Source organism: Eleutherodactylus coqui, chromosome 3 (genome assembly GCF_035609145.1).
Source record: "Eleutherodactylus coqui strain aEleCoq1 chromosome 3, aEleCoq1.hap1, whole genome shotgun sequence".
NCBI lineage: Eukaryota > Metazoa > Chordata > Amphibia > Anura > Eleutherodactylidae > Eleutherodactylus > Eleutherodactylus coqui.
Genome location: NC_089839.1, coordinates 17,230,290 through 17,255,065, shown reverse-complemented (window position 1 = coordinate 17,255,065; position 24,776 = coordinate 17,230,290). Strand labels below are relative to the sequence as shown.

At 45.8% G+C, this 24,776-nt stretch overlaps 1 protein-coding gene across 2 annotated transcripts in view; it reads left to right on the top strand.

Annotated features, from left to right (window-relative positions):
- MIA3 (MIA SH3 domain ER export factor 3) overlaps window positions 1–21,860 on the top strand; it is a 68,567-nt gene extending 46,707 nt beyond the window's left edge. Inside the window, exons 18-29 of one of the 2 annotated variants that reach the window (XM_066595193.1) lie at window positions 272–410; window positions 1,138–1,239; window positions 1,436–1,496; window positions 3,928–3,963; window positions 4,752–4,819; window positions 7,095–7,192; window positions 9,467–9,595; window positions 11,159–11,224; window positions 15,584–15,654; window positions 15,765–15,836; window positions 19,206–19,347; window positions 20,509–21,860. In XM_066595193.1, the coding sequence (XP_066451290.1) occupies window positions 272–410; window positions 1,138–1,239; window positions 1,436–1,496; window positions 3,928–3,963; window positions 4,752–4,819; window positions 7,095–7,192; window positions 9,467–9,595; window positions 11,159–11,224; window positions 15,584–15,654; window positions 15,765–15,836; window positions 19,206–19,347; window positions 20,509–21,329 (1,805 nt within the window). In that variant the 3' untranslated portion in view covers window positions 21,330–21,860. The remainder of the gene's footprint in view (window positions 1–271; window positions 411–1,137; window positions 1,240–1,435; window positions 1,497–3,927; window positions 3,964–4,751; window positions 4,820–7,094; window positions 7,193–9,466; window positions 9,596–11,158; window positions 11,225–15,583; window positions 15,655–15,764; window positions 15,837–19,205; window positions 19,348–20,508) is intronic. The other variant, XM_066595194.1, reaches the window with a different exon arrangement.
- Window positions 21,861–24,776: the final 2,916 nt, after the last annotated feature.

Genomic DNA, 24,776 nt, shown 5'->3' with positions numbered 1-24,776 from the left:
GCATTTCTGAAGCGGACTGTCCTGTGTGGCGCCCCTTACTGTGCAGAAAGGAAATTGCTTTCTCATCGTTGCCTCCTTTTATATTTTAGTCGTCCTTTCATCTACAAGTGAAGTTTTCCCTGGGTGAGGACTGCAGGGGTTTTCTAGAAAGAATACTATACGGAGCGTCTTTTTTTTTTGCCGTTTCAAAGGGAGGGCAGATGACCCCCACTGATGCCGATTACAGCTTTCTTCAGTCTGTTGACATTTTTGACTTCTTTTTCTTAATCAGAGCAAATCAAGCAGCTGCAGCACGATACCGGCTCCCTGCAGTCGGACAAGACGCGGACGGACAACGAGTGCAAAACCCTGCGCCAGAAAGTGGAGATTCTCACGGAGCTCTACCAGCAGAAGGAGATGGCGCTCCAGAAGTGAGTTCTGTTTATAGCTCTACCTACAAGTGTTACTACCGCTAACAGAATTCTTGTTTTATTTTATTGGAATTTTAGGATCGTCCGCGTTTTTACAGCTTTGGATAGATGTGAGGGATTGTTTTATCTCCCATGCAAAAATAAAAACATTCCATTGGTCCCCTGTTTTTTTTTTTTTTTTTGGTCTTGGGTAAATTGGGTAAAGGTACTTTAACAAGGCTCCGTTTGAGCCGTACTGTGAGCACCAATCCGTGAGATCGTCATTCTTTTTTAAAAGGCCTTTACGCGGGTTGGACTCTCATGGATCATTAAAGGGGGTTATGTAGAAACCGCTGGTTTAGGGACCGCCATGTTAGGGACATAAACATCATAGAGCAGGATTCTTCTCAGTAAGAGCGACTCCCGTTCTGGAAAACCTTCTGCCCTCCTGGTATTATAGGACAGCCATTCATCTGAATCACTGTCATGTAATGTATTTCCCTTGCAGCAGGCCGTGGTTTTCTTTGCAAAGTCAGTTGACTGCCGAGAGTGTAAAGAATAGAATAAGGAATGATTAGCTGTTCGCCTTTGGTCTCACATTCTGGGAGGGATCGTGCATCTTGGAACAACACCCTTAGGTGACAACATCGCCTAGCAATACACCATCCCTTTAGTAGATATGAACACCCCTGTACATGTCTTCTCTGGAAGCCTGAGACCCATTACTAATTGTCTTATTCCCTTCCAGAAAACTGACTCAGGAAGAGTACGAGAGGCAAGAAAAGGAGCAGAAGTTGTCTGCAGCAGACGAGAAAGCCATCCTGGCCAGCGAAGAAGTAAAGATATACAAGTATGTTCTTCCCATTTCATTGCTTCTAGAGTGCTGATTATGCCCGTTAGCGCATGTTGCCACATATGCGGCCCAGAAAATCCCCAGTTGTTCATCGTAGTAATCAGAGAATTTAATTCACCTGAAAGCTACACTTAGTTTAGTCATTAGGATCCATGCCCTTTTTATAATAATCCTGCTTCAATGCTTTAAACAGGCAGCGCATCCAAGAGATGGAAGAGGAACTGCAAAAAACGGAGAGATCCTTTAAGAATCAGGTAATGTAGACTATACGGGGCATTTAATGTATGTTTATATAGCGCCAACATATTCCGCAGAACTTTAGAATTGGGGAAGTGACAAGTAAAATGACAAATGCAAATGATCACACAATATGACAGAAGGAGAGAAGGTCCTGCCCGGAGAGCTGACACTCTACAGGAGAGAGAGGGCCCTGCCCGTAAGAGCTGCCACTCTGCAGGAGAGAGAGGGCCCTGCCCGTAAGAGCTGCCACTCTGCAGGAGAGAGAGGGGCCTGCCCGTAAGAGCTGCCACTCTGCAGGAGAGAGAGGGCCCTGCCCGTAAGAGCTGCCACTCTGCAGGAGAGAGAGGGCCCTGCCCGTAAGAGCTGCCACTCTGCAGGAGAGAGAGAGGGGGCCCTGCCCATAAAAGCTGATACTGTACAGAAGAGCGAGAGGGGGCCCCGCCCGTAAGAGCCGACACTCTACAGGAGAGCGAGAGGGGGCCCCGCCCGTAAGAGCCGACACTCTACAGGAGAGCGAGAGGGGGCCCCGCCCGTAAGAGCCGACACTCTACAGGAGAGCGAGAGGGGGCCCCGCCCGTAAGAGCCGACACTCTACAGGAGAGCGAGAGGGGGCCCCGCCCGTAAGAGCTGACACTCTACAGGAGAGCGAGAGGGGGCCCCGCCCGTAAGAGCCGACACTCTACAGGAGAGCGAGAGGGGGCCCCGCCCGTAAGAGCCAACACTCTACAGGAGAGCGAGAGGGGGCCCCGCCCGTAAGCTGACACTGTACAGGCGAGCGAGAGGGGGCCCCGCCCGTAAGAGCTGACACTGTAAAGGAGAGCGAGAGGGGGCCCTGCCCATAAGAGCTGACACTCTACAGGAGAGCGAGAGGGGGCCCCGCCCGTCAGAGCTGACACTCTACAGGAAAGCGAGAGGGGGCCCCGCCCGTAAGAGCTGACACTCTACAGGAGAGCGAGAGGGGTCCCCACCCGTAAGAGCTGACACTGTACAGGAGAGCGAGAGGGGGCCCCGCCCGTCAGAGCTGACACTCTACAGGAAAGCGAGAGGGGGCCCCGCCCGTCAGAGCTGACACTCTACAGGAGAGCGAGAGGGGGCCCCGCCCGTAAGCTGACACTGTACAGGCGAGCGAGAGGGGGCCCCGCCCGTAAGAGCTGACACTGTAAAGGAGAGCGAGAGGGGGCCCTGCCCATAAGAGCTGACACTCTACAGGAGAGCGAGAGGGGGCCCCGCCCGTCAGAGCTGACACTCTACAGGAAAGCGAGAGGGGGCCCCGCCCGTAAGAGCTGACACTCTACAGGAGAGCGAGAGGGGTCCCCACCCGTAAGAGCTGACACTGTACAGGAGAGCGAGAGGGGGCCCCGCCCGTCAGAGCTGACACTCTACAGGAAAGCGAGAGGGGGCCCCGCCCGTCAGAGCTGACACTCTACAGGAAAGCGAGAGGGGGCCCCGCCCGTCAGAGCTGACACTCTACAGGAAAGCGAGAGGGGGCCCCGCCCGTCAGAGCTGACACTCTACAGGAAAGCGAGAGGGGGCCCCGCCCGTCAGAGCTGACACTCTACAGGAAAGCGAGAGGGGGCCCCGCCCGTCAGAGCTGACACTGTACAGGAAAGCGAGAGGGGGCCCCGCCCGTCAGAGCTGACACTGTACAGGAGAGCGAGAGGGGGCCCCGCCCGTCAGAGCTGACACTGTACAGGAGAGCGAGAGGGGTCCCCACCCGTAAGAGCTGACACTGTACAGGAGAGCGAGAGGGGCCCCGCCCGTCAGAGCTGACACTGTACAGGAGAGCGAGAGGGGGCCCCGCCCGTCAGAGCTGACACTGTACAGGAGAGCGAGAGGGGTCCCCGCCCGTAAGAGCTGACACTGTACAGGAGAGCGAGAGGGGTCCCCGCCCGTCAGAGCTGACACTGTACAGGAGAGCGAGAGGGGTCCCCGCCCGTCAGAGCTGACACTGTACAGGAGAGCGAGAGGGGTCCCCGCCCGTCAGAGCTGACACTCTACAGGAGAGCGAGAGGGGTCCCCGCCCGTAAGAGCTGACACTGTACAGGAGAGCGAGAGGGGGCCCCGCCCGTAAGAGCTGACACTCTACAGGAGAGCGAGAGGGGGCCCCGCCCGTAAGAGCTGACACTCTACAGGAGAGCGAGAGGGGGCCCCGCCCGTAAGAGCTGACACTCTACAGGAGAGCGAGAGGGGGCCCCGCCCGTAAGAGCTGACACTGTACAGGAGAACGAGAGGGGTCCCCACCCGTAAGAGCTGACACTCTACAGGAGAGCGAGAGGGGGCCCCGCCCGTCAGAGCTGACAGTCTACAGGAGAGCGAGAGGGGGCCCCGCCCGTAAGTGATTATATCCTGACCCTTGACATCATAGGACAGTCATCATATGGAAGGTTGTTCTTTTCTTGCACACCTGCTGATATATATATACTTTTTTACTCTTTCAATTTTAAGATTGCAAGTCATGAAAAGAAGGCGCATGAGAACTGGGTGAGTGGGGGACAGACCAGTGTCCTGAATATATGTATATCTCAAACTTTATACACTGACTGGCCTCTTTATTAGAACCCTGGCCCTCTCACAATTTGTGACCCCGGAGGGCAGTAAAAAGTCACATGACAAGTTTTCCGTGGATCAGTTTCAGTGTGAATCCACATTAGATGGGAAAATCCAGTGATCGGAGCGACTTCCAACTACTGGAGAGTATACAGACAATGATGTGATTGGGGAAAAAAACATGTAGTGAACTGGGGATCCTCTGGACAGAAATAGCTCTTTACCAAAAGGGGTCAGCGGAGGATGTCAGGGCTTGCCATTCCTTAGTATGGATGGGCTCGAACACCGGATGACCAATTTCAGCATCATTGTGTGTAAAAGAAATAAAGACGAGACTCCAGCGGGCAAAAGGGCGCAAAAAGTTGTATCACTGAGCAGCAGAAAAACATCTCATGGTCAGATGGGTCCAGTTTTCTGCTGGTGCTGATGGGAGGTCAGAATTTGCGCAAGAAGCATGAATTGATGACCCCTTCATGACCACCAGCTGACAGGAAGTGATGGTGTGGGAAATGTATTTCCTGCTGCCTGTGATACATGTCGATGGCTGCCATGATGATGGCCAAAGGAGGTCCAATGCGCTACTAGACTAATACAGCGGCCATTCAGTGTGTATATAATGTGTCCGTTCAGCTCATTGCTCCATTACAATGTGAATATTGGCTGCATTGAGCCCCGCTCCTGTATAAACACGGTCCTTAAAATCTTCATTTTCTCTTCACCAGCTCACCGCCCGGACGGCCGAAAGGACTTTGGCAGAAGAGAAACGAGAGTGTGCAAACCTAAGGCAGAAGTGAGTAGAATGACTAACCACTTGTATAAATGTGGAGTCGTCCCTGGAAGTAAATTGTGTGAATCTCTGAATTGAACTATTCTTCTACTGAAGCGCGTAATGGAGAAAAAGATGGTTTTTCTTAACTGCTTTGCTACGTGGATCAGAGGAAGTAATAGTAAGTCGGTCCATCAGTCAGGAAAGGAAACGCTCTAATCTGTATCAGATGTTCTACACTGCCAGGATGTTGGCAAACAGCGAGCCGTATCTCAGCTTCTTGAACTCCTGCATAAACTTGAGGGGAGGCAACAGTTGGATATTTGATATATCTGTAGCTTGAACAGGTCCTCAGTAGATGATTGACGGGGGTCTGCCGCTTGATCCCTGGTGCCGCTGTCACTATTGTTAAGGGAATCATTCCTATTCCAGAAGATTTCACTGATCTGCTCCAAATTGGTTATAATGAGAAGCTTCATGCATGATCATGTATTCGAGCTGACTCCTGATATCAGTCAGTCTCTAATACCCTTCTGATTTATTTTTAATATCACAATACAGATATAGTTGAAGATAACGTACCCATTACATGCACCCCCCCCAGTCCCCCAACATCTTAACAACTCATGATTGACCTAGTATGTAATGACGCTAATGATTAACATATGTTTACGCCCCAGGTGTATGTCGCTATGTGAACAGGTAATTCCTATATAGCCAAGTAGCATAGACTTATTAATATGCCTGCCTGAACCTGGGGAGACGTGTAAGGGTTTAGCTTCAACATTGTACTTGTACATAACAGGGTACAATATTGAGCCTGTTAACCATTTAACTGCCAGCTTTGTTCTATGATGTAGTAATAATATGAATGGGTTTCTTACAACACGATGGGCAGTGCAGGAAGCAGAATATGCTGACCAGAGCGCAGCAGCCCGGGTTGGCATTGCATTGAATTCAGTAGGGGCTGCACCTGCGATGCCAACTTGAACGACTGCTCCATGGTCAGCGCTTTCTGTTTCTGCGCTGTCCGTAGTGACAGCAGTGGGGATCCCAAGCGGTGGACTCGCACCAATCGCCTGTTGATGACTTGCCCTCGGGATAAGTCATCAATAGAAAAAGGTGAGAGATCCCCTTTAAATCCACAGATTTTGGCACATGCGGCTGAGTATGTAATGTGTATGGTGACGACGTCATTGTTCCCAGTGTGCTGGGCAAAAAGAGCCTTGCATGTTGGACTTCAACAGGCCTGAGTCCTTTGTTCTCACTGGAGAAAAGCTGCCGCAGACGAGTCCAGGAGCGGCTTTATTCCATCTCCCAACTGAGAAAATACGTGAAAACTCACTCAAACTGCCTGTATCTGACAAGAGGGGCGAGGGAGGGTTTGACTGACTTTAGGTTTTGAGTGAAGTATATTTCTTGTGCGTATGTTAAAAGGGTTTTTCTGGCTTCAGGTGGATAGTTCTTAAAGGGGACGTCCGTCCGGACACTTAACACTTACAAAAATAATCAATAGATTCTCAGAATGCTGTAAAATGAAGTAAGACTTGCCTTGCCGATCCCTCGCCATTCACGTTCTGATGCTTCCTGGGGTTCCCACTGGTCTCTGTACTTTTTGGTCCCTGTTCGTAAGAACATGTGACTGCTGCAGCCAATCAATGGCCACAGTGCTGACCAATCAATGGCCGCATGTCAGTGGTCACATGTTCATGTCAACATGGACCAGGACAGCTAGTAATTGGTTGCAACAACCACATGACCATGTTAACAGTGAGTAGGAAATACAGAGACCGGCAGGGGCACCCCGGAAGTGTCCGATCAGAAGTAGGAGCGTGAGTATCAGCATTAGGAACGTCTTATTTATATAAATCCCTTCTTAATCTCTGTAGAATGGAAAAGTTATAGCTATTTCTCATAGACTTTGGGTTAGTTTCCTTACTAGAGATGAGCGAACGTGCTCGTTTAGGGCAATTACTAGATCGAGCATCGCTTTTCTTCGAGTAACTGCCTAATCGGGCGAAAAGATTTGGGGGGCGCTGGGGGTTGCGGGGGGAGAGGGCTCTTCCCTGTCCCCCCCCCCCCCCTCACCTGAGAGTCAGCGTAGCGGTGTGCAGGGTTATTACTGCCTCTGAACGGAAACAAGGGTGTTATTCACTGACTGTTAGCAGAGATCTTGAAACTAATGAACAATAGAAACCCAAATAATCTGCATCTGTAAAACCGCTGATAATGATCCCTTTTAATCCACAGATGGGAAGACTTTTTCTATAATTGTATATATCTATATTCCCCATTGCAGATTAATTGAAGTAAACCAAAGAGTTGCCGCTCTCCAGAGACCGTCCATAGTGAAGCCGACGCCGGGCAGACCCGACCACCAGCCCCCACTGCGGAGAGGTACGGCCTGTTCTCTTGGTTCACTTTGGAGTTCCCGCCAGCCGCTCGGCTGAACTCGCATCGCTGTTCTGTTTTCCGTTATTCTGCTCCGTCCAAAGAGTAGAAAAACTGGAAAAACCGGATCCAGTGAAATCCCCGCTGATCTCCGTGTAATTTATCTTGTTTGCCTTCCTTTCTGTTGGGTTTCGTTTTTTGACAAAGAAAAGGCTGAAGTGCAGGAAACGTCCGCAGCCGAGCTCAATGGGGGATAAACAGGCGGAAACTATTCCGTGCGTCAGTTTGGCTTTCGTTTAACAGATCCATTAAATCACACGGCACACGAGGATCCATTAAAAACCGATCAGGGCAGATTACACACAACCAGATGTGTTCTGTACGTTGGTATCAGTCGGAAGCGGATCTGATGATAACAGATAAAAGAGCGCAGATGTGAATGTAGCCGTAGTGTTTAAATCTGTGCTCTCTGCATCTGTGCTCCCCCTAGTGGCAGCAGGCAGTCATAGCTTTACAACATTACAGAGAACCCCTCGTCTCTCCTGCCTCGTCTGTTTTGGACAATTAATTGCATTCCTCATAAAATAAGCATTCGGGAGCATCGTTTCTTAAGTTTCCACTGTGCAATTCCCTGAAACTATTTAGTCAGGCGAGAGCTTGAAGGGACAAATCCTACTGACAGGGAGAATGATATTACCTAGTTGTCAATTTTATTCATACATTTTCAGGAGGAATATCAGAGGAGCGGCACATTGTAGAGTTCTAAGAAAAGTTTCTCCAAAATCATTATTTTATAGGGAATACAAGGATCTTCTAAAAGTTTGTTCAATATGGCCGCCCCAATCTTCTAACTACCTAATGCACACCGTATACTGCTGTCTGATTGACCAGCGCTGATCATGTGAGCAACTCTAACCAATCGGAGAGCAGGTGTTGTGCATTGGTAGTCTAATATTACAAAAGCATTGTGTGGATTACGCAGTAAGAAGACTGCGGCGGCCATGTTGGACGACCAAAAACAGGGCTCAGTGCCTGCAGATTAGAGGGACAGCGGTACAGAAGACCAGCGACGGGTGATTTGACTCCCCTTCCAATCACTGGAGAGAAGAGTCACTTAAGACACTTATCCACAGGATAGGGAAAAAAAGGTCTGATGGCTGGGGGTCCGACCGCTGGGAACCTCGGGCAATTCCCAGAGTGGCACACTAGAATAGAGCGGCGGTGCGCATCTATGCCAATGGGACAGATGGAGATTGCCGGGTACGTCAATTTTCTGTCTTTCCCAATGAGGTCAATGTAGCTGCAGTCCATCATTCACACCGCCGCTCCATTCATATGGGGTATTCAGATATTGCATTTTCTGGATCACTTAGGGAGGAGGGGTGCCAGCAGTCAGACCCCCAGTGATCAGAGCGTTATCTCCTACCTTGTTGGTACAGGATATGTCTTTAACCCTTTCTGCCCAAGGATGTAAGTTTATGTCCTGGCTGCAAAGGGATTCCTGAGAATGGATGTACATTAAGCCCTATGCATGTTCCATTCGCAGCAAGAGCTGGCTGTGATTGACAGCCGGCCTCCTGCTGCCACAGCAGAGACTGCTGTTAACCCCCTACATACCATGATCAATGTTGATCGCAGCATGTACAGGGTTCACAAAGGAAAGGAGCTTCCTCAGCTATGTAATCGCAGAAGACTGTCAGGCCAGCCATTGCCTATGATCACTATTAATTGTGATAATACATTGCAGTACAGAAGTACTGTAGTGTATTATCATAGCAATTGTAGGTTCAAATCCCCCCCCCCCCCCCCAAAAAAAATCATTTTGTACCGGATGACTAATGCTGCAAAAATTGTTTTTAAAAAAATGGTAGAATGTATTTTTCTTCTCTCCCCGCTCTCTACAAAAACTATTACTAAAAGTCCCACAATACATTATATGTAGGCAAAGAATTGTACGAATAGAAACCGCAGATCGCCATGTGGGTGGAAAAATGTTAAAAATTATGGTTTTTGAAAAGTGGAGATGAAGATCCCCAAAAATTGTGTTCATACGGCCAAAATAGGCCACGCCACCAAAGGGTTAATGGGAAAACCCTTTAAAGGGAATATTTCAGCAAAATTATTATTTTCTTCTTTAGTTTTTTGTTAACTGTGGTGCTTTTTATTATTGGTTTATCTCTCGCACATCTTGAACCTTCCATTATAACGCACCGCAGTATGGAAGTTCTTGCGTTCAGCATTTAACTACTCAAAACTGTCTGACTCCCCTTTAATCTGCAGGTAACCTGAGCAGAGACGGCTCCTTCGGCCCTTCGCCAGTAAGTGGGGGGGCTCCTTCCCCTCCGATGATGATGGACACATCTGTGCGATCCGCATCAGTGAATCTCAACCGATCAGAAGACTTGAAAGGTTAGTTCCCCATACATACACCGCTTACTGTACAGCTTCTGGCCACACTCCGCACAATGCAAATAACCACTGTAAGTGCTGCACAGATGCTGAATCAGTAGGGCATGATGGGAGATTTCAGCTCTGAAGCCTGCAGAATTCTGAATTTAGCACTGGGGATAGAATTCAGGATCAGTACAGGATAAGGCCGGTCTCACGTGGGCGGATATCTATTGGGGAATCCACGGTCGCCGTCCACACGGAGGATCCACAGCAAATGGCCTGCATTCACTGGGATGTAAAATCTTTTTTCTGCTCACTCGCAGGAATTAATTGCTTATTCCACGAGTGAAGGAGAACTCGCAGCATGCTTTATTTTGCTGCGGAATCCGTGCGGACGGCCTCCATTACACGGCGCAGAAACAAAAAAAAATCTACTGCTCGTGACCGACGGCGAGTGTCCGCAGTACAGAAAAAGTAGGTACACTGAGTCACCCGCCGGGGTCATAGCAAGATTACGCTGCGGGAACCCACATGCAGAATCCGGATAGTTCGTGAGAGCCCGGCCTAGGTAATGTATTTATACAGTGATCACCAGCAGAATAGTGAGTGCAGCTCTGGAGTAGAATTCAGGATCAGTACAGGATAAGTAATGTAGTTACACAGTGACTCCACCAGCAGAATAGTGAGTGCAGCTCTGGAGTATAATACAGGATGTAACTCAGGATCAGTACAGGATAAGTAATGTATGTACACAGTGACTCCACCAGCAGAATAGTGAGTGCAGCTCTGGAGTATGATACAGGATGTAACTCAGGAGCAGTACAGGATAAGTAATGTATGTACACAGTGACTCCACCAGCAGAATAGTGAGTGCAGCTCTGGAGTATGATACAGGATGTAACTCGGGCTCATTCCTCATAGTAATGCATGCACACGGTGACTCATTGGTGGGCTGGATTTTTTATATGTGGTGTGTGAACTTGAACAAGAATTAGTTGTTCCTGAGTCTAAATAACCCACAGAATCCATCACAACTCTGCAGCCATTTTCTGATCTAGGGGGACATATCTGACACTTCTTGGCTTTGCACTTTGTTTTATTCTTGACTATGACTTCTGCCAGAAGCTCATTGAGTAATGATGTGGTCGTGTTCATTCTGCATCGATCTCTCTGGCAGGAAAGCAGACAACGGGGAGATATTAGCAGAGCGAACATCAGACTGAACCTCTGTCCCAAATTACCTCAATTCATGCAGTCAAGAGTTTAGTTTAGTAATGGGTCAGCCGCCCCAAACTCTCATGAAGTCACGTTCATGAAGTTAGTCATTGGGGCATCAGAAAGATGGAGCTCCGACCGCTGTAGGGACATATAAAGTAATCGCCTCACAGCTTTGGACCAAAAACTTACAGGAAGATAAAATGTCGTCACTTTAAGAATTCGGATCCCAATAAAGCCCATATAGGTGCAGAATACTGTCAGCTAATGAACTTTCCCTGCTAATGCTCTAGCGCTCTCACCTGTGCCGGACCTAGGCCTATAATAGAAAGCAGAGGTATAATGTCCTATTTCTGGTTTGTGAAGGTGGAGCTGATACTTCTGGACCCCGGCGCCCCCATGCTGAAGTTTCTGGAAGAATTTCTGCTCCTGGTAGGTTAACACTATATATGTGAGACCAAAGACAGATACCATATAATGATAGCGGGCATAAATATAATACTACATTAACAGTGACAAGTGCAATTTTGGGCCAATAAATTCGTCCCAATATCACACTTGCCATGTGCGGTTTTCACGCCAATGTGACGCGTTTTTCATTCAGAAACGCCGCACATCGCTTCTATAAAATTGCGATCTTCGGGCTCATGTTTCATACGCATCAGAGGAATGCGAGTGCTTCCCATTGATTTCAGTAGGAAACCTCACATTGCACTCGCATGAACATCGCAGGCATGCGAGTGCCATGCAATGTCTATCAAGGTCCCATTGAAAACGAGACATTCGGAGGGACTTCAAAAGGTAGAACAAGCCTCGATTTATATCCTCTCAACATCGTTGTAAGAGACGAAAATCACTCATGTGAAGAAGTCCATTAAAAAGAATTGAATTCTCTCAGCCGTGTTAAGAAGTCCTAATACTACAAGATTATAACCACTTCCAACTATGTACCAGAATATAACTATTATTATTCTTGTACATAGCAGGGCAATATTATAGTAATTATATTCTCGTACATAGGAGGGCAGTATTAAACTACTATAACAGCCCCACGTGTACAAGAATAGAACTACTATAATACTGCTCCTATGTGCAAGAATATAACTACTATAATACTGCCCCCTATGTACAAGAATATAACTACTATAATACTGCCCCCTATGTACAAGAATATAACTACTATAATACTGCTTCCTATGTACAAGAATATAACTACTATAATATTGCCCCCTGTGTACAAGAATATATCTACTATAATACTGCCTCCTATGTACAAGAATATAACTACTATAATACTGCTTCCTATGTACAAGAATATAACTACTATAATACTGCTCCCCGTGTACAAGAATATAACTACTATAAACCTCCCCCCCATGTACAAGAATATAACTACTATAATACTGCCCCCCATGTACAAGAATATAACTACTATAATACTGCCCCCTATGTACAAGAATATAACTACTATAATACTGCCTCCTATGTACAAGAATATAACTACTATAATACTGCCCCTTACGTACAAGAATATAACTACTATAATACTTCCTCCTATGTACAAGAATATAACTACTATAATACTGCCCCCTATATACAAGAATATAACTACTATAATACTGCCCCCTATATACAAGAATATAACTACTATAATACTGCTCCTATGTACTAGAATATAACTACTATAATACTACCCCCTATGTACAAGGATATAACTACTATAATACTGCCCCCTATGTACAAGGATATAACTACTATAATACTGCCCCTTATGTACAAGAATATAACTACTATAATACTGCCCCCTATGTACAAGAATATAACTACTATAATACTGTTCCATATGTACAAGAATATAACTACTATAATACTGCTCCTATGTACAAGAATATAACTACTATAATACTGCCCCCTATGTACAAGAATATAACTACTATAATACTGCCCCGTATGTGCAAGAATATAACTACTATAATACTGCTCCTATGTACAAGAATATAACTACTATAATACTGCCCCTATGTACAAGAATATAACTACTATAATACTGCCTCCTATGTACAAGAATATAACTACTATAATACTGCCTCCTATGTACAAGAATATAACTACTATAATACTGCCTCCTATGTACAAGAATATAACTACTATAATACTGCCTCCTATGTACAAGAATATAACTACTATAATACTGCCTCCTATGTACAAGAATATAACTACTATAATACTGCCTCCTATGTACAAGAATATAACTACTATAATACTGCCCCCTATGTACAAGAATATAACTACTATAATACTGCTCCATATGTACAAGAATATAACTACTATAATACTGCTCCTTATGTACAAGAATATAACTACTATAATACTGCTCCTATGTACAAGAATATAACTACTATAATACTGCTCCTATGTACAAGAATATAACTACTATAATACTGCCCCCTATGTACAAGAATATAACTACTATAATACTGCCCCCTATGTACAAGAATATAGCTACTATAATACTGCCCCTATGTACAAGAATATAACTACTATAATACTGCTCCATATGTACAAGAATATAACTACTATAATACTGCTCCTTATGTACAAGAATATAACTACTATAATACTGCCCCCTATGTACAAGAATATAACTACTATAATACTGCCCCCTATGTACAAGAATATAACTACTATAATACTGCTCCATATGTACAAGAATATAACTACTATAATACTGCTCCTTATGTACAAGAATATAACTACTATAATACTGCTCCTATGTACAAGAATATAACTACTATAATACTGCTCCTATGTACAAGAATATAACTACTATAATACTGCCCCGTATGTACAAGAATATAACTACTATAATACTGCCCCGCTATGTACAAGAATATAACTACTATAATACTGCCCCCTATGTACAAGAATATAACTACTATAATACTGCCCCGTATGTGCAAGAATATAACTACTATAATACTGCCCCGTATGTACAAGAATATAACTACTATAATACTGCCCCCTATGTACAAGAATATAACTACTATAATACTGCCCCTTATGTACAAGAATATAACTACTATAATACTGCTCCTATGTACAAGAATATAACTACTATAATACTGCCACCTCTGTACAAGAATATAACTACTATAATACTGCCACCTCTGTACAAGAATATAACTACTATAATACTGCCCCCTATGTACAAGAATATAACTACTATAATACTGCCCCCTATGTACAAGAATATAACTACTATAATACTGCTCCTATGTACAAGAATATAACTACTATAATACTGCCACCTCTGTACAAGAATATAACTACTATAATACTGCCCCCTATGTACAAGAATATAACTACTATAATACTGCCCTCTATGTACAAGAATATAACTACTATAATACTGCCCCCTATGTACAAGAATATAACTACTATAATACTGCTCCTATGTACAAGAATATAACTACTATAATACTGCCCCTATGTACAAGAATATAACTACTATAATACTGCTCCCTATGTACAAGAATATAACTACTATAATACTGCCCCCAATGTACAAGAATATAACTACTATAATACTGCTCCTATGTACAAGAATATAACTACTATAATACTGCTCCTATGTACAAGAATATAACTACTGTAATACTGCCCCCTATGTACAAGAATATAACTACTATAATACTGCTCCTATGTACAAGAATATAACTACTATAATACTGCTCCCTATGTACAAGAATATATCTACTATAATACTGCCCCCTATGTACAAGAATATATCTACTATAATACTGCCCCCTATGTACAAGAATATAACTACTATAATACTGCCCCCTATGTACAAGAATATAACTACTATAATACTGCCCCCTATGTACAAGAATATAACTACTATAATACTGCCCCCTATGTACAAGAATATAACTACTATAATACTGCCCCTATGTACAAGAATATAACTACTATAATACTGCTCCCTATGTACAAGAATATAACTACTATAATACTGCCTCCTATGCACAAGAATATAACTACTATAATACTGCCTCCTATGTACAAGTATATAACTACTATAATACTGCCCCCTACGTACAAGAATATAACTACTATATTACTGCCTCCTATGTACAAGAATATAACTACTATAATACTGCCTCCTATGTACAAGAATATAAATACTATAATACTGCCCCCTATGTACAAGAATATAACTACTATAATACTGCCCCCTATGTACAAGAATATAACTACTATAATACTGCCCCCTATGTACAGGAATATAACTACTATACTACTGCTCCTATGTACAAGAATATAACTACTATAATACTGCCCCCAATGTACAAGAATATAACTACTATAATACTACTCCTATGTACAAGAATATAACTACTGTAATACTGCCCCCTATGTACAAGTATATAACTACTATAATACTGCCCCCTATGTACAAGAATATAACTACTATAATACTGCCCCCTATGTACAAGAATATAACTACTATAATACTGCCTCCTATATACAAGAATATAACTACTATAATACTGCCCCTATGTACAAGAATATAACTACTATAATACTGCTCCTATGTACAAGAATATAACTACTGTAATACTGCCCCCTATGTACAAGTATATAACTACTATAATACTGTTCCTATGTACAAGAATATAACTACTGTAATACTGCCCCCTATGTACAAGGATATGATAAAGGATTACAGTGAGTAGCTGGATGTTTAGTACATCTGTAGTAAGTAATGACGCGTTTCCTCTTCTGCAGTGGATCTCGGTCACTCTAACGCGGTTGTAAACAGCGGTCCCAGAACGTCGTCTCCCGCTGTGGACGGATTGGTGAGTACGGGGAGACGTCTTCGCCCCCTCCCTCTGTGTGACTTATGTTCCTGTTCCTCTTTTGTGTTTGTTCTTCTGTCTAAATGAATTTCTTCTTGTAAAACTAAAAGCCCGGCCCATCTCAGGAGTCTGAGGTGCCCAGTTTGCCCGCTAGTACTGCCCCGACCGAGGAACCTGCTCCAGTGAGTATTCGGCAGCCTGCATGGGTTGGTGGTCACCTGATGCTTCTGGTGGTGAATACAGACTTCTAACCTCGCATGTGTTCCCTCTGCAGGGACTATAAGGGGCTTCTCTGCTTCAGCTTGTACACCTCTTGTCATCCTTATGGGGGGCTTTTTCAGAATATTTAACAGCATCACTTATTTTTTGGTGGCAATTTAACATTTCAACCATTTTTAATGTGTGATTTTTTTTTTTTAATTTTTTTTTTCATTTTGTGGACTGAGACTAAATCTGCACTCAGCCTCTTCATTAAAGGGGTTTTCCGGGGCATTAAAATAACTTCTGCGGTCCTAAAATGGCATAAAATTAAAAGCGCTGCAGCCTCAGTACCTGGAAGAAGCATGGGTGGTCACATGTTGTTCATTGTGCATGTGACCTCTCAACCAATCATAGGCTTCAGTGAGCTCGGAAGAATCACAGCTGAAGCCTGTGATTGGCTGAACGGCCCATGACTAACCGCTGTTTCTTCCGGGTTCCCATCGATTGGGACTGCAGTGATTTATGGGAACCTGCTGGAATAGGGGAGTATTCAATTTTTCTTTTATTTCATATTATTTTAATTGTGTAGAATTTTTATTTTTTTAATGTCCTGGAAAACCCCTTTAAATATGCTGATGAGTAATAGTAGTTCATCTCATAGCCTGAGAAGGTTAAAGACTGGAGTGACTGATGCCCAAATAGCATGAAGCTAGTAGGAGATTAATTGTTTTTTTTAAGAACTTGATTCAGTATTTTCTTATAAAAAGCTATTTAACTGCTACCCAGACTCAGAGGAATCCAGAAAGTCCTGCTGACCCCACATACTTATTGAGAACACCTGTGAGTCCCGATTATTCCCACCCAATCGTAGAGAGAGAGCCTGCGACTCCTGTCCTCGCCCGCCTCGTAGAGAGCCTGCGACTCCTGTCCTCGCCCGCCGCGTGGAGAGCCTGCGACTCCTGTCCTCGCCAGCCGCGTGGAGAGCCTGCGACTCCTGTCCTCGCCAGCCGCGTGGAGAGCCTGCGACTCCTGTCCTCGCCCGCCGCGTGGAGAGCCTGCGACTCCTGTCCTCGCCCGCCGCGTGGAGAGCCTGCGACTCCTGTCCTCGCCCGCCGCGTGGAGAGCCTGCGACTCCTGTCCTCGCCCGCCGCGTGGAGAGCCTGCGACTCCTGTCCTCGCCCGCCGCGTGGAGAGCCTGCGACTCCTGTCCTCGCCCGCCGCGTGGAGAGCCTGCGACTCCTGTCCTCGCCCGCCGCGTGGAGAGCCTGCGACTCCTGTCCTCGCCCGCCGCGTGGAGAGCCTGCGACTCCTGTCCTCGCCCGCCGCGTGGAGAGCCTGCGACTCCTGTCCTCGCCCGCCGCGTGGAGAGCCTGCGACTCCTGTCCTCGCCCGCCGCGTGGAGAGCCTGCGACTCCTGTCCTCGCCCGCCGCGTGGAGAGCCTGCGACTCCTGTCCTCGCCCGCCGCGTGGAGAGCCTGCGACTCCTGTCCTCGCCCGCCGCGTGGAGAGCCTGCGACTCCTGTCCTCGCCCGCCGCGTGGAGAGCCTGCGACTCCTGTCCTCGCCCGCCGCGTAGAGAGCCTGCGACTCCTGTCCCCCCCCCCCTCCCACCCCACCCCGCCCCGCCTCGGGGAGAGACTGCGTGCCGCCGGTGTCCTACTGGGACAGCACCCTTCTCCTATTAGCCAAAATGGCAACAAGAATATTATGCTGATTAGCCAATAGGTGCTGTTTGATGTTTTCTTCAGCCGGTCAGTCACAGCTGAGGGAAGGAGGAGCGCTCCTCGTGAGTAGCAACCCGCTGTGTTCTTTCACTGCTCCTATTAAACTGTTGACGCGGTATTTCCCATCCCGGTAACTCCGCCCCTCACAAGGCGCAGCACATTCAGCTGACAGATCCGCTAGGATTCTCTTTGTCTTCTGTCTCAGTTCTTCTCGCTCTCCATCTTCTATGTGGATGTTGTCTGGTGATGTATTGAGCTGCGAGGTTTGGGAGGTTGTAGCCGGGTGACCTGCTGCTGGGAGGAGCCTAATGTCTACCCAGAATTCATCCTTCATGAGAGCATTTCAACTGCTACCATACTTGAACTGTTCCTTGCTGCAGGCAGCTTCATCCGGCCCTGGATGTAGCTGTCTGTAGTCCTGTTTAATCTACCATATAATGGACTGAAAAACTAAAAAAAAAAATTCAGTTGAGTGAAATTTGGAAAGAAGGTTTTTGTTTTTTTTCTTACACAGCAGCAAAAATGACGTGATGGTTTTTATTCTGGGGATCCGTGCAATCACGATTATATATATATTCGTGATTGATAAAAAATTTTTTTAGTTGCCAATTATCTGATCGCCATCATTTTTTTTCCTTCATCAGTCCGTTGATGTGGTTGTGCAGAGGCTCATTTTTGGAAGCACAACCTGCGGTATTTATTGGTACCGTTTTGGACTACATATGTTTTGTGTTTGTTTTTTTTCATCCCATTTTTTTTTCTTGGAATTGGGGCAACTAAAAAAGGGGACTTCTGCTTTTTTCTGACATTTACCATGCAGGGTAAATAATGCTTAATTTTGATCGTTCTTTTACGGATGCAGCGATGTGAAATAATGCTTTGGGTTTTTGATTTTTTTAATTAAAAAAAAACAAAAAAAAGGAAAAATTTTTTCAGTATTTTGTTTTTTATTGCCCCGTTTTATATTTTTACAATAAATTTTTATTCCACGTTTATTTTTTCCTTTTTTTTTTTTAAATCCCACGGGAGACTTGAACTTGCAATCGTTTGATCGCTTATGCCATATACTGCAATATTTTAATACTGCAGTAGAAGGTATTTGTGCCGGTGTTCTATCAGGACAGGACTGTGTTTATAGGCAAAAAGGACGGCCGAAAAAATTGTGAAACATTTGTATGTATTGAGACGCACCGATATGAATGGGGTTCTATACATGAGATATAGGCTTCTTTCCCCACCCCCTCCCCCATTTCCCCCACATTGCGGTGCAGCAATCAATCGCAGCACGTCCTATTTTTGAGCTGTCCCTCGGAACGCATCGTCCATTGTTTTCAATGGGGCCGGAAAACGCACTGCAAGGCTTGCGATGTTCACGCGAGCGCGATACGAGGATTCCCATCGAGCCGGAGGATTGCAACTGTACTAAAGTGATGGGAGGCGTCTTTGACACACTAACTCCTCCCATCTGCATGGAGGTAACAGTGGGTGGTCCTCCCATCAGGCGCTGCGGAGGGCAGCCGCAGCATCTCTGCACTACACGGTTACCCCAAAAGGTGGTTTAAAAATGGCTGCTGCTTGAATTCTATTAGCAGATGAGGAGACACTGACACCCTTTCTCTATCTCCAGGTGATGCCGGTAGCCAAAGGTCCGCCATCCTATCCTGGAACGCCGGTAATGAACTTGCCAGCTGCTGCTCCCATTGTGCCTGCTCGATCGATTGGTCCACCACCGCACCGAGGAGCCTTCGGACCACGATCGTTGCCACCAAGTAAGACCGTTGTTACTCTATTAGGGAATTACACTGAGAGTGGCTAGGGTGGGGGGCGGTGGTGGGGGTGATTGGGGGGGAGGGGGCTTACACTAATAAGTCACCGGGAACCGCTCAGGTGATGGAGGAAGGTTGTCATCTGGCTGGTGAAAGCAAATCCCATAGACTTGAATGGGGAGAGCCACACGCATGTTTTCTCCCCATTCCCTGCCTCTATCTAGTGGCTGTGTTGCCTACCGGGGGAGGGGGGAGGTAGAGCCTCTAGAGCAGCGGTTCCCAAACTTTTTCAGCCTTGGAGCCCTTTTTGAAGCAAAAGTTTCTTGTGGAGCCCCAAAGCCGGACAGAGGGTGTGGTCAATGGAGGGGTTTGGGGCGTGGCTCATCACGACATATGATTCTTACCTCTGTTGTTTTATAAAAAGGACAGGGCCGTTTAAAAAAAAACAAAAAAAAACAAAAAAAACTGGAACGCTGGATGGGCTATCGATATACATTATACTTACAATTAACATTAAATCCCGCACCACATGCCAATATACGCACGGGTTTTGTGCAGAGTTTTTTCCACAGCGTGTGGATGAGATTTTCAAAATCTCATCCACTTTGCTGCTACAGATACTGTAAATTCCACAGCAAATCCGCCCCAGTAGTAATAGTGACCCCTATATTGGCCCCAGTAGTAATGGTGTCCCATTACCCCCGCCCCCCCCCCCCCCACTCCCCACTAGTTCTCACTCAACACACCACTGCAGCAATATCCGCACAGGCTGTAGTGAGGAAATGAACGAACAGGACCTGAGGTGGCATAGCTCCCCCTAGTGGAGGCTGCAGGCAGACAGAATCGTATCCTGTAGCTATCTATACAGTGGATCTGGAGCTCTGTCCCAAGAAAACAAATCCCCAAACACTATCATTTTGGTTCCAATAATATGAAACCGTTTAGACACAGCTATCTATAGGGGGAGCTCACTATATATGGTGTCATTAGAGTAAATGGATAAACGTTTGCATTGAGCTCCACCTAGTGGTGGCAAAATGTTATTTAATGCTACAACTATGCAGGAAATTGATACATTGTAACAAACTGCAGTATATTAGGACAAAATAGGCAGAAAACTGCTCCTGACCAACTTGTTTTTACGGTAATTTTTGTTTGTTTCAGTGCATGGTCTCCCACCAGGTGGTAGAGACTTTCCACCACGACCTATGATGCTCCCTGGTGCGATGCCTCCACCAGATCTAAGGGGTCTCATCCGAGGACCATTTCCACCAGGTCCTGTCCCTATGCATGGTCCTAGAGATTATCCACCTCCAGGAGCAAGAGACTTTCCACCAGGTCTGCCACCGCCTGGACCAAGAGACTTCCCACCAGGTCCACCTCCTCCAGGAGCCAGAGACTTCCCACCAGGACCGCCTCCTCCAGGAGCTCGAGACTTCCCACCAGGTCCACCTCCTCCAGGAGCTCGAGACTTCCCACTAGGTCCGCCTCCTCCAGGAGCTCGAGACTTCCCTCCAGGAGCTCGAGACTTCCCACCAGGTCCGCCTCCTCCAGGAGCTCGAGACTTCCCACTAGGCCCTCGAGACTTCCCACCTGGACTTCCACCTCCAGGGGCTCGGGATTTCCCACCAGGTCCAATTCCTCCTGGTTTGAGAGATTTTCCATTAGGACCTCTACCCCCTGGAGCCAGGGATATACCACCAGGGCTCCCACCTCCAGGAGTTAGAGACTTCCCACCAGTAATGCCTCCACCAGGATCCAGAGAGTTTATAACAGGAGTCCCCCCACCTGGAGCCAGGGATTTCCTACCACCACCTGGTTCTAGAGACTTCCCACCACATGGTCCTCTTCCAGTAGGTATAAGAGACTTTCCCCCAGGATCTCATCCTGGAGTCCCTGCTGGGCCTTCATTACCCGAGCAACGAGCAGGACATAGTCAACCAGTAACGACAAATCATGAACTTTCTCAAGGTCAAAAATCCTAAAACGTTGTATGTGGACTAACGGGACACAATCTGTGGAGCAGTTCACACCTCGCCGGTTTACAGAAGCGTCTGACTCATAATTTCACGTGTCTTATATTTGCAATAAATCTTTTCTTCTCGTCAATCATCTTAGGATTCCTAAATAGTTCAATAAATTCTGCATCAAATTTCATTTTATTTTCCCAAACCTCCAGAAGCTGGATGATTCTTCATTGATGTCTCAGAACGTGCAATACCGGGACCCATGGGTTGGTTGTTTTTTTTTAAAATTCCTTAGTTTTTTTTATTTTTTATTTAATGCACCGTCAATAACCGTCGTTTGTGGAAGATAACGAATGTCTAAAATCTATAAAAACATTTCCTGTGGAAATACATTTTATAAGAATATCATTATTCTGATGGCTTTTCCACAACCGCTAGCTTAATTATATTATTATAATACACCACTGGTTTACATAGAAGAAATCCTTGTTTTTAACCAGAAATGCGTAACTCTGTACGATGGAAAATAATAAAGAAGTTGAAAATAGATTTTATGGATTTTTTTTTATTTATTACATTCTTATGTTTTCTTGAAACAATCTCATTTTATACATTCGCCAATCGCTCTGCGGGATATCTTCTTGGTATATGTGCTGTATACACACTTGGCATGAAGGCCGCCAGTCTCTGCGGGAGCCTCAGGCACGCTCCGTGTGGGTTGGGCAGGCAGGCGCTCTCCCTGCCCAGTTTCTGAAAAACCGCCCCTTTTCATCCTTCGTGTCGTCTCTGGCTCCGCCTGCTGAAAACATCCTGTGTCCCGTTGTCATTAAGCGCAAGTACGGTGATGATGGAACACGTGACGGCTTCATTTAAAGGCCATGTACGCCTTTGCATATATATATGAATTTCTCTTAATCAGTTGGGCTTATTATCAGTAAAGGTGTAAATTGCGCCAATCTTATACTAGTTACTCTACTTTGCACTTTTTGTGCCCGTTTTCTGACATTCGGCTTCGTAAATGTATCGAAAAATCCAACACAAAGGCCACGCCCACGTTCATAATAAAAATAAATAAATTGACAAAGTCGTGTAGTTTTTTAGTCTTTTTGGCACAAATTAGTTGTAAAAATAGACAAACTGAAAAAATTGTGATTCTAGCGCAAGTTACTTATAAATAAGGCCAAATGTGTTTTTGGAAATCAGAATTTTTTTTTAATGTTTTGTTTTCCAAGGTGCTGCAGACTTTGCTAAGACTTCAGTCCTCTGGAGTAAACTGACAGCAACTCCCCTACCTGCCCCCTGGTGGTGACGGTGCATTCACTGCCTTTCCACTGAGTTATTCCAGAGGGCTATATGATGGTGCTGGGAGATGGTGAAGATGAGGAGGCGAGAGAGCAAAGAAAGTTACTACTGTGTTTCCCCGAAAATAAGACACTTTCTTATATAAATTTTTGCCTCTAAAGAGGCAGTGTTTTATTTTTGGGGGGTGTCTTTTATACTAACCCAGCTGCCGGCGTCTGTGTCCCTCGCACTGCTGCAGTCCTCAGCACTGACAGGATTCTCTTCTGGTAACAGAGCTTTGATAAGCGGCTCTGATTGGCTGGTGCTCAATCCAATCACAGCACTTACCAGAGGCAGGGTATTCAAAGCCTAGTTACCAGGAGAAGAGAATCCTGTCAGCACTGAGAACTGCAGCAGCGCGAGGGACACAGATGCTGGCGCCCAGGTGAGTATAATTAATAATAATCATCTAGCCGCTGGTGTCTGTGTCTCTTGCGTTGGTCTCTGGCGCTGTGGTAGGCTGCAGTTCTCAGCGCTGACAGGATTCTCTTCTGGTGACAGGGCTTTGAATATCCCATCTCCAGTAAGCTGTGATTGGTTCATCGAGCGTCGACTCTGATTGGCTGGCACTCAATCCAATCACAGGCATTCAGTGATGTCATTCACTGGCTGTTAATGCTTGATCGCCGGCTTTGATTGGCTGGCGCTCAATCCAATCACAGCACTCTCTTACCTGTAGCAGGGTATTCAAAGCCCCGTAAGCAGAAGAGAATCCTGTCTGCACTGAGGACTGCAGCCTGCCACAGTGCGAGAGACAGATGCCGGCAGCTAGGTGAGTTTTTAAATTTATTTTTTTAAAGCTAGTGTAGCTAGGGCTTTTTTTGGGGGGGGGGGGGGGGGGGCGGGCTTATTTAAGCCCCTCACTTCCCTCGCCCCCTGAAAATACCTCGTGCGGAGGTATGACTGAAATGGAAAATTATGATTTTTCATAACAAGTACAAATCCAACATGCCTCTCCAAATGACCTCAGGTGGGGGAGGGAGGTGTGTTCTAGGGCACCCTTTATAATTGAGGGCACCGCAGATCTAAAATGTCAGATCCAGGAAGTCCGCTAATAAGACCTTTAGGCCATGTATCCCCCACATCTGGTATTTCTTTTGTTATTCCTGTTTATTTTTATATACTGTTTGTGTATATAAATATCTGCACTTCTGGTCTTTTTCTAGACTTAATCTACAATTTATTAGTCAACCTTGTCCATTTTCAAACAAATCATAACTCCTAAGATTGTGTTCTTAATTCATAGTCTTGGGTTCCAGCTTACCTGTAACAAGCTGGTGGTGGCAGGGTGTATTTGTGTGGGTATTGCAGGGCGCTGAGTCGTTAACAGAGCAGGGAGGGGCTTCTGGTCTGCATGCATGCAGAAGCCTGGGAAAGCTGGGTGTAGATATACCTATAGTGTAACAACTCCACACTTACGATCCTGCTAGAGCGATCAATTGAGGCTCTGCCGTGACAAAGTCACAGCGGCTAGAGCGGTTGGGACTGGGGATCCATGATAAAAAGGATTCCTCTTTGCCAAGATTTTTTAAAATGACAAAAACACGGCATTTTAACAGGACTGTGTAGACTTTATATATCCACTGTAGATGGAGCAATAGCTGTGGGGTATTGAATTGGATAAAAATCCGCAAGACAGGCTGCATCTATCTGTTAATCCTGCTGACTCTACCCCTGTTCGGTCTGGGCTCTTGGATGGCAATGTGAAGTGAGTAGTCCTCACCCCTCTCAATAGGACAAGTTGGAATTGCCTGACATCACACAGTGAGAGTGAGTGGTGGGCACCACCCCCTTGACACGCAACAAAGAGAGTCCGAGTCTGATGATGCATAATCTGCGTAGTCAACTACCATAATCGTTGGTAGTCGAGGCCTAGAACCAAAAACTAAAGTATTTAGGGGTGGAGTCGTCAACCAGCCGCAGAGCATTATGATCTGCATTGTGGCATTTGTTTAGGATCTGTCACACATGATGGCACCAACACCTCAGGTTGCCACCTGGCCACTATAGGACTGTATTTATTTGCATTGGCCCCACTAGAGGCTGGTAATTAAAAGATCGTACCTGCTGCACCTGCACAGTCCTACGGGAGGCGCTGGACCACAGCCAGGAAGAGTTGAGCCT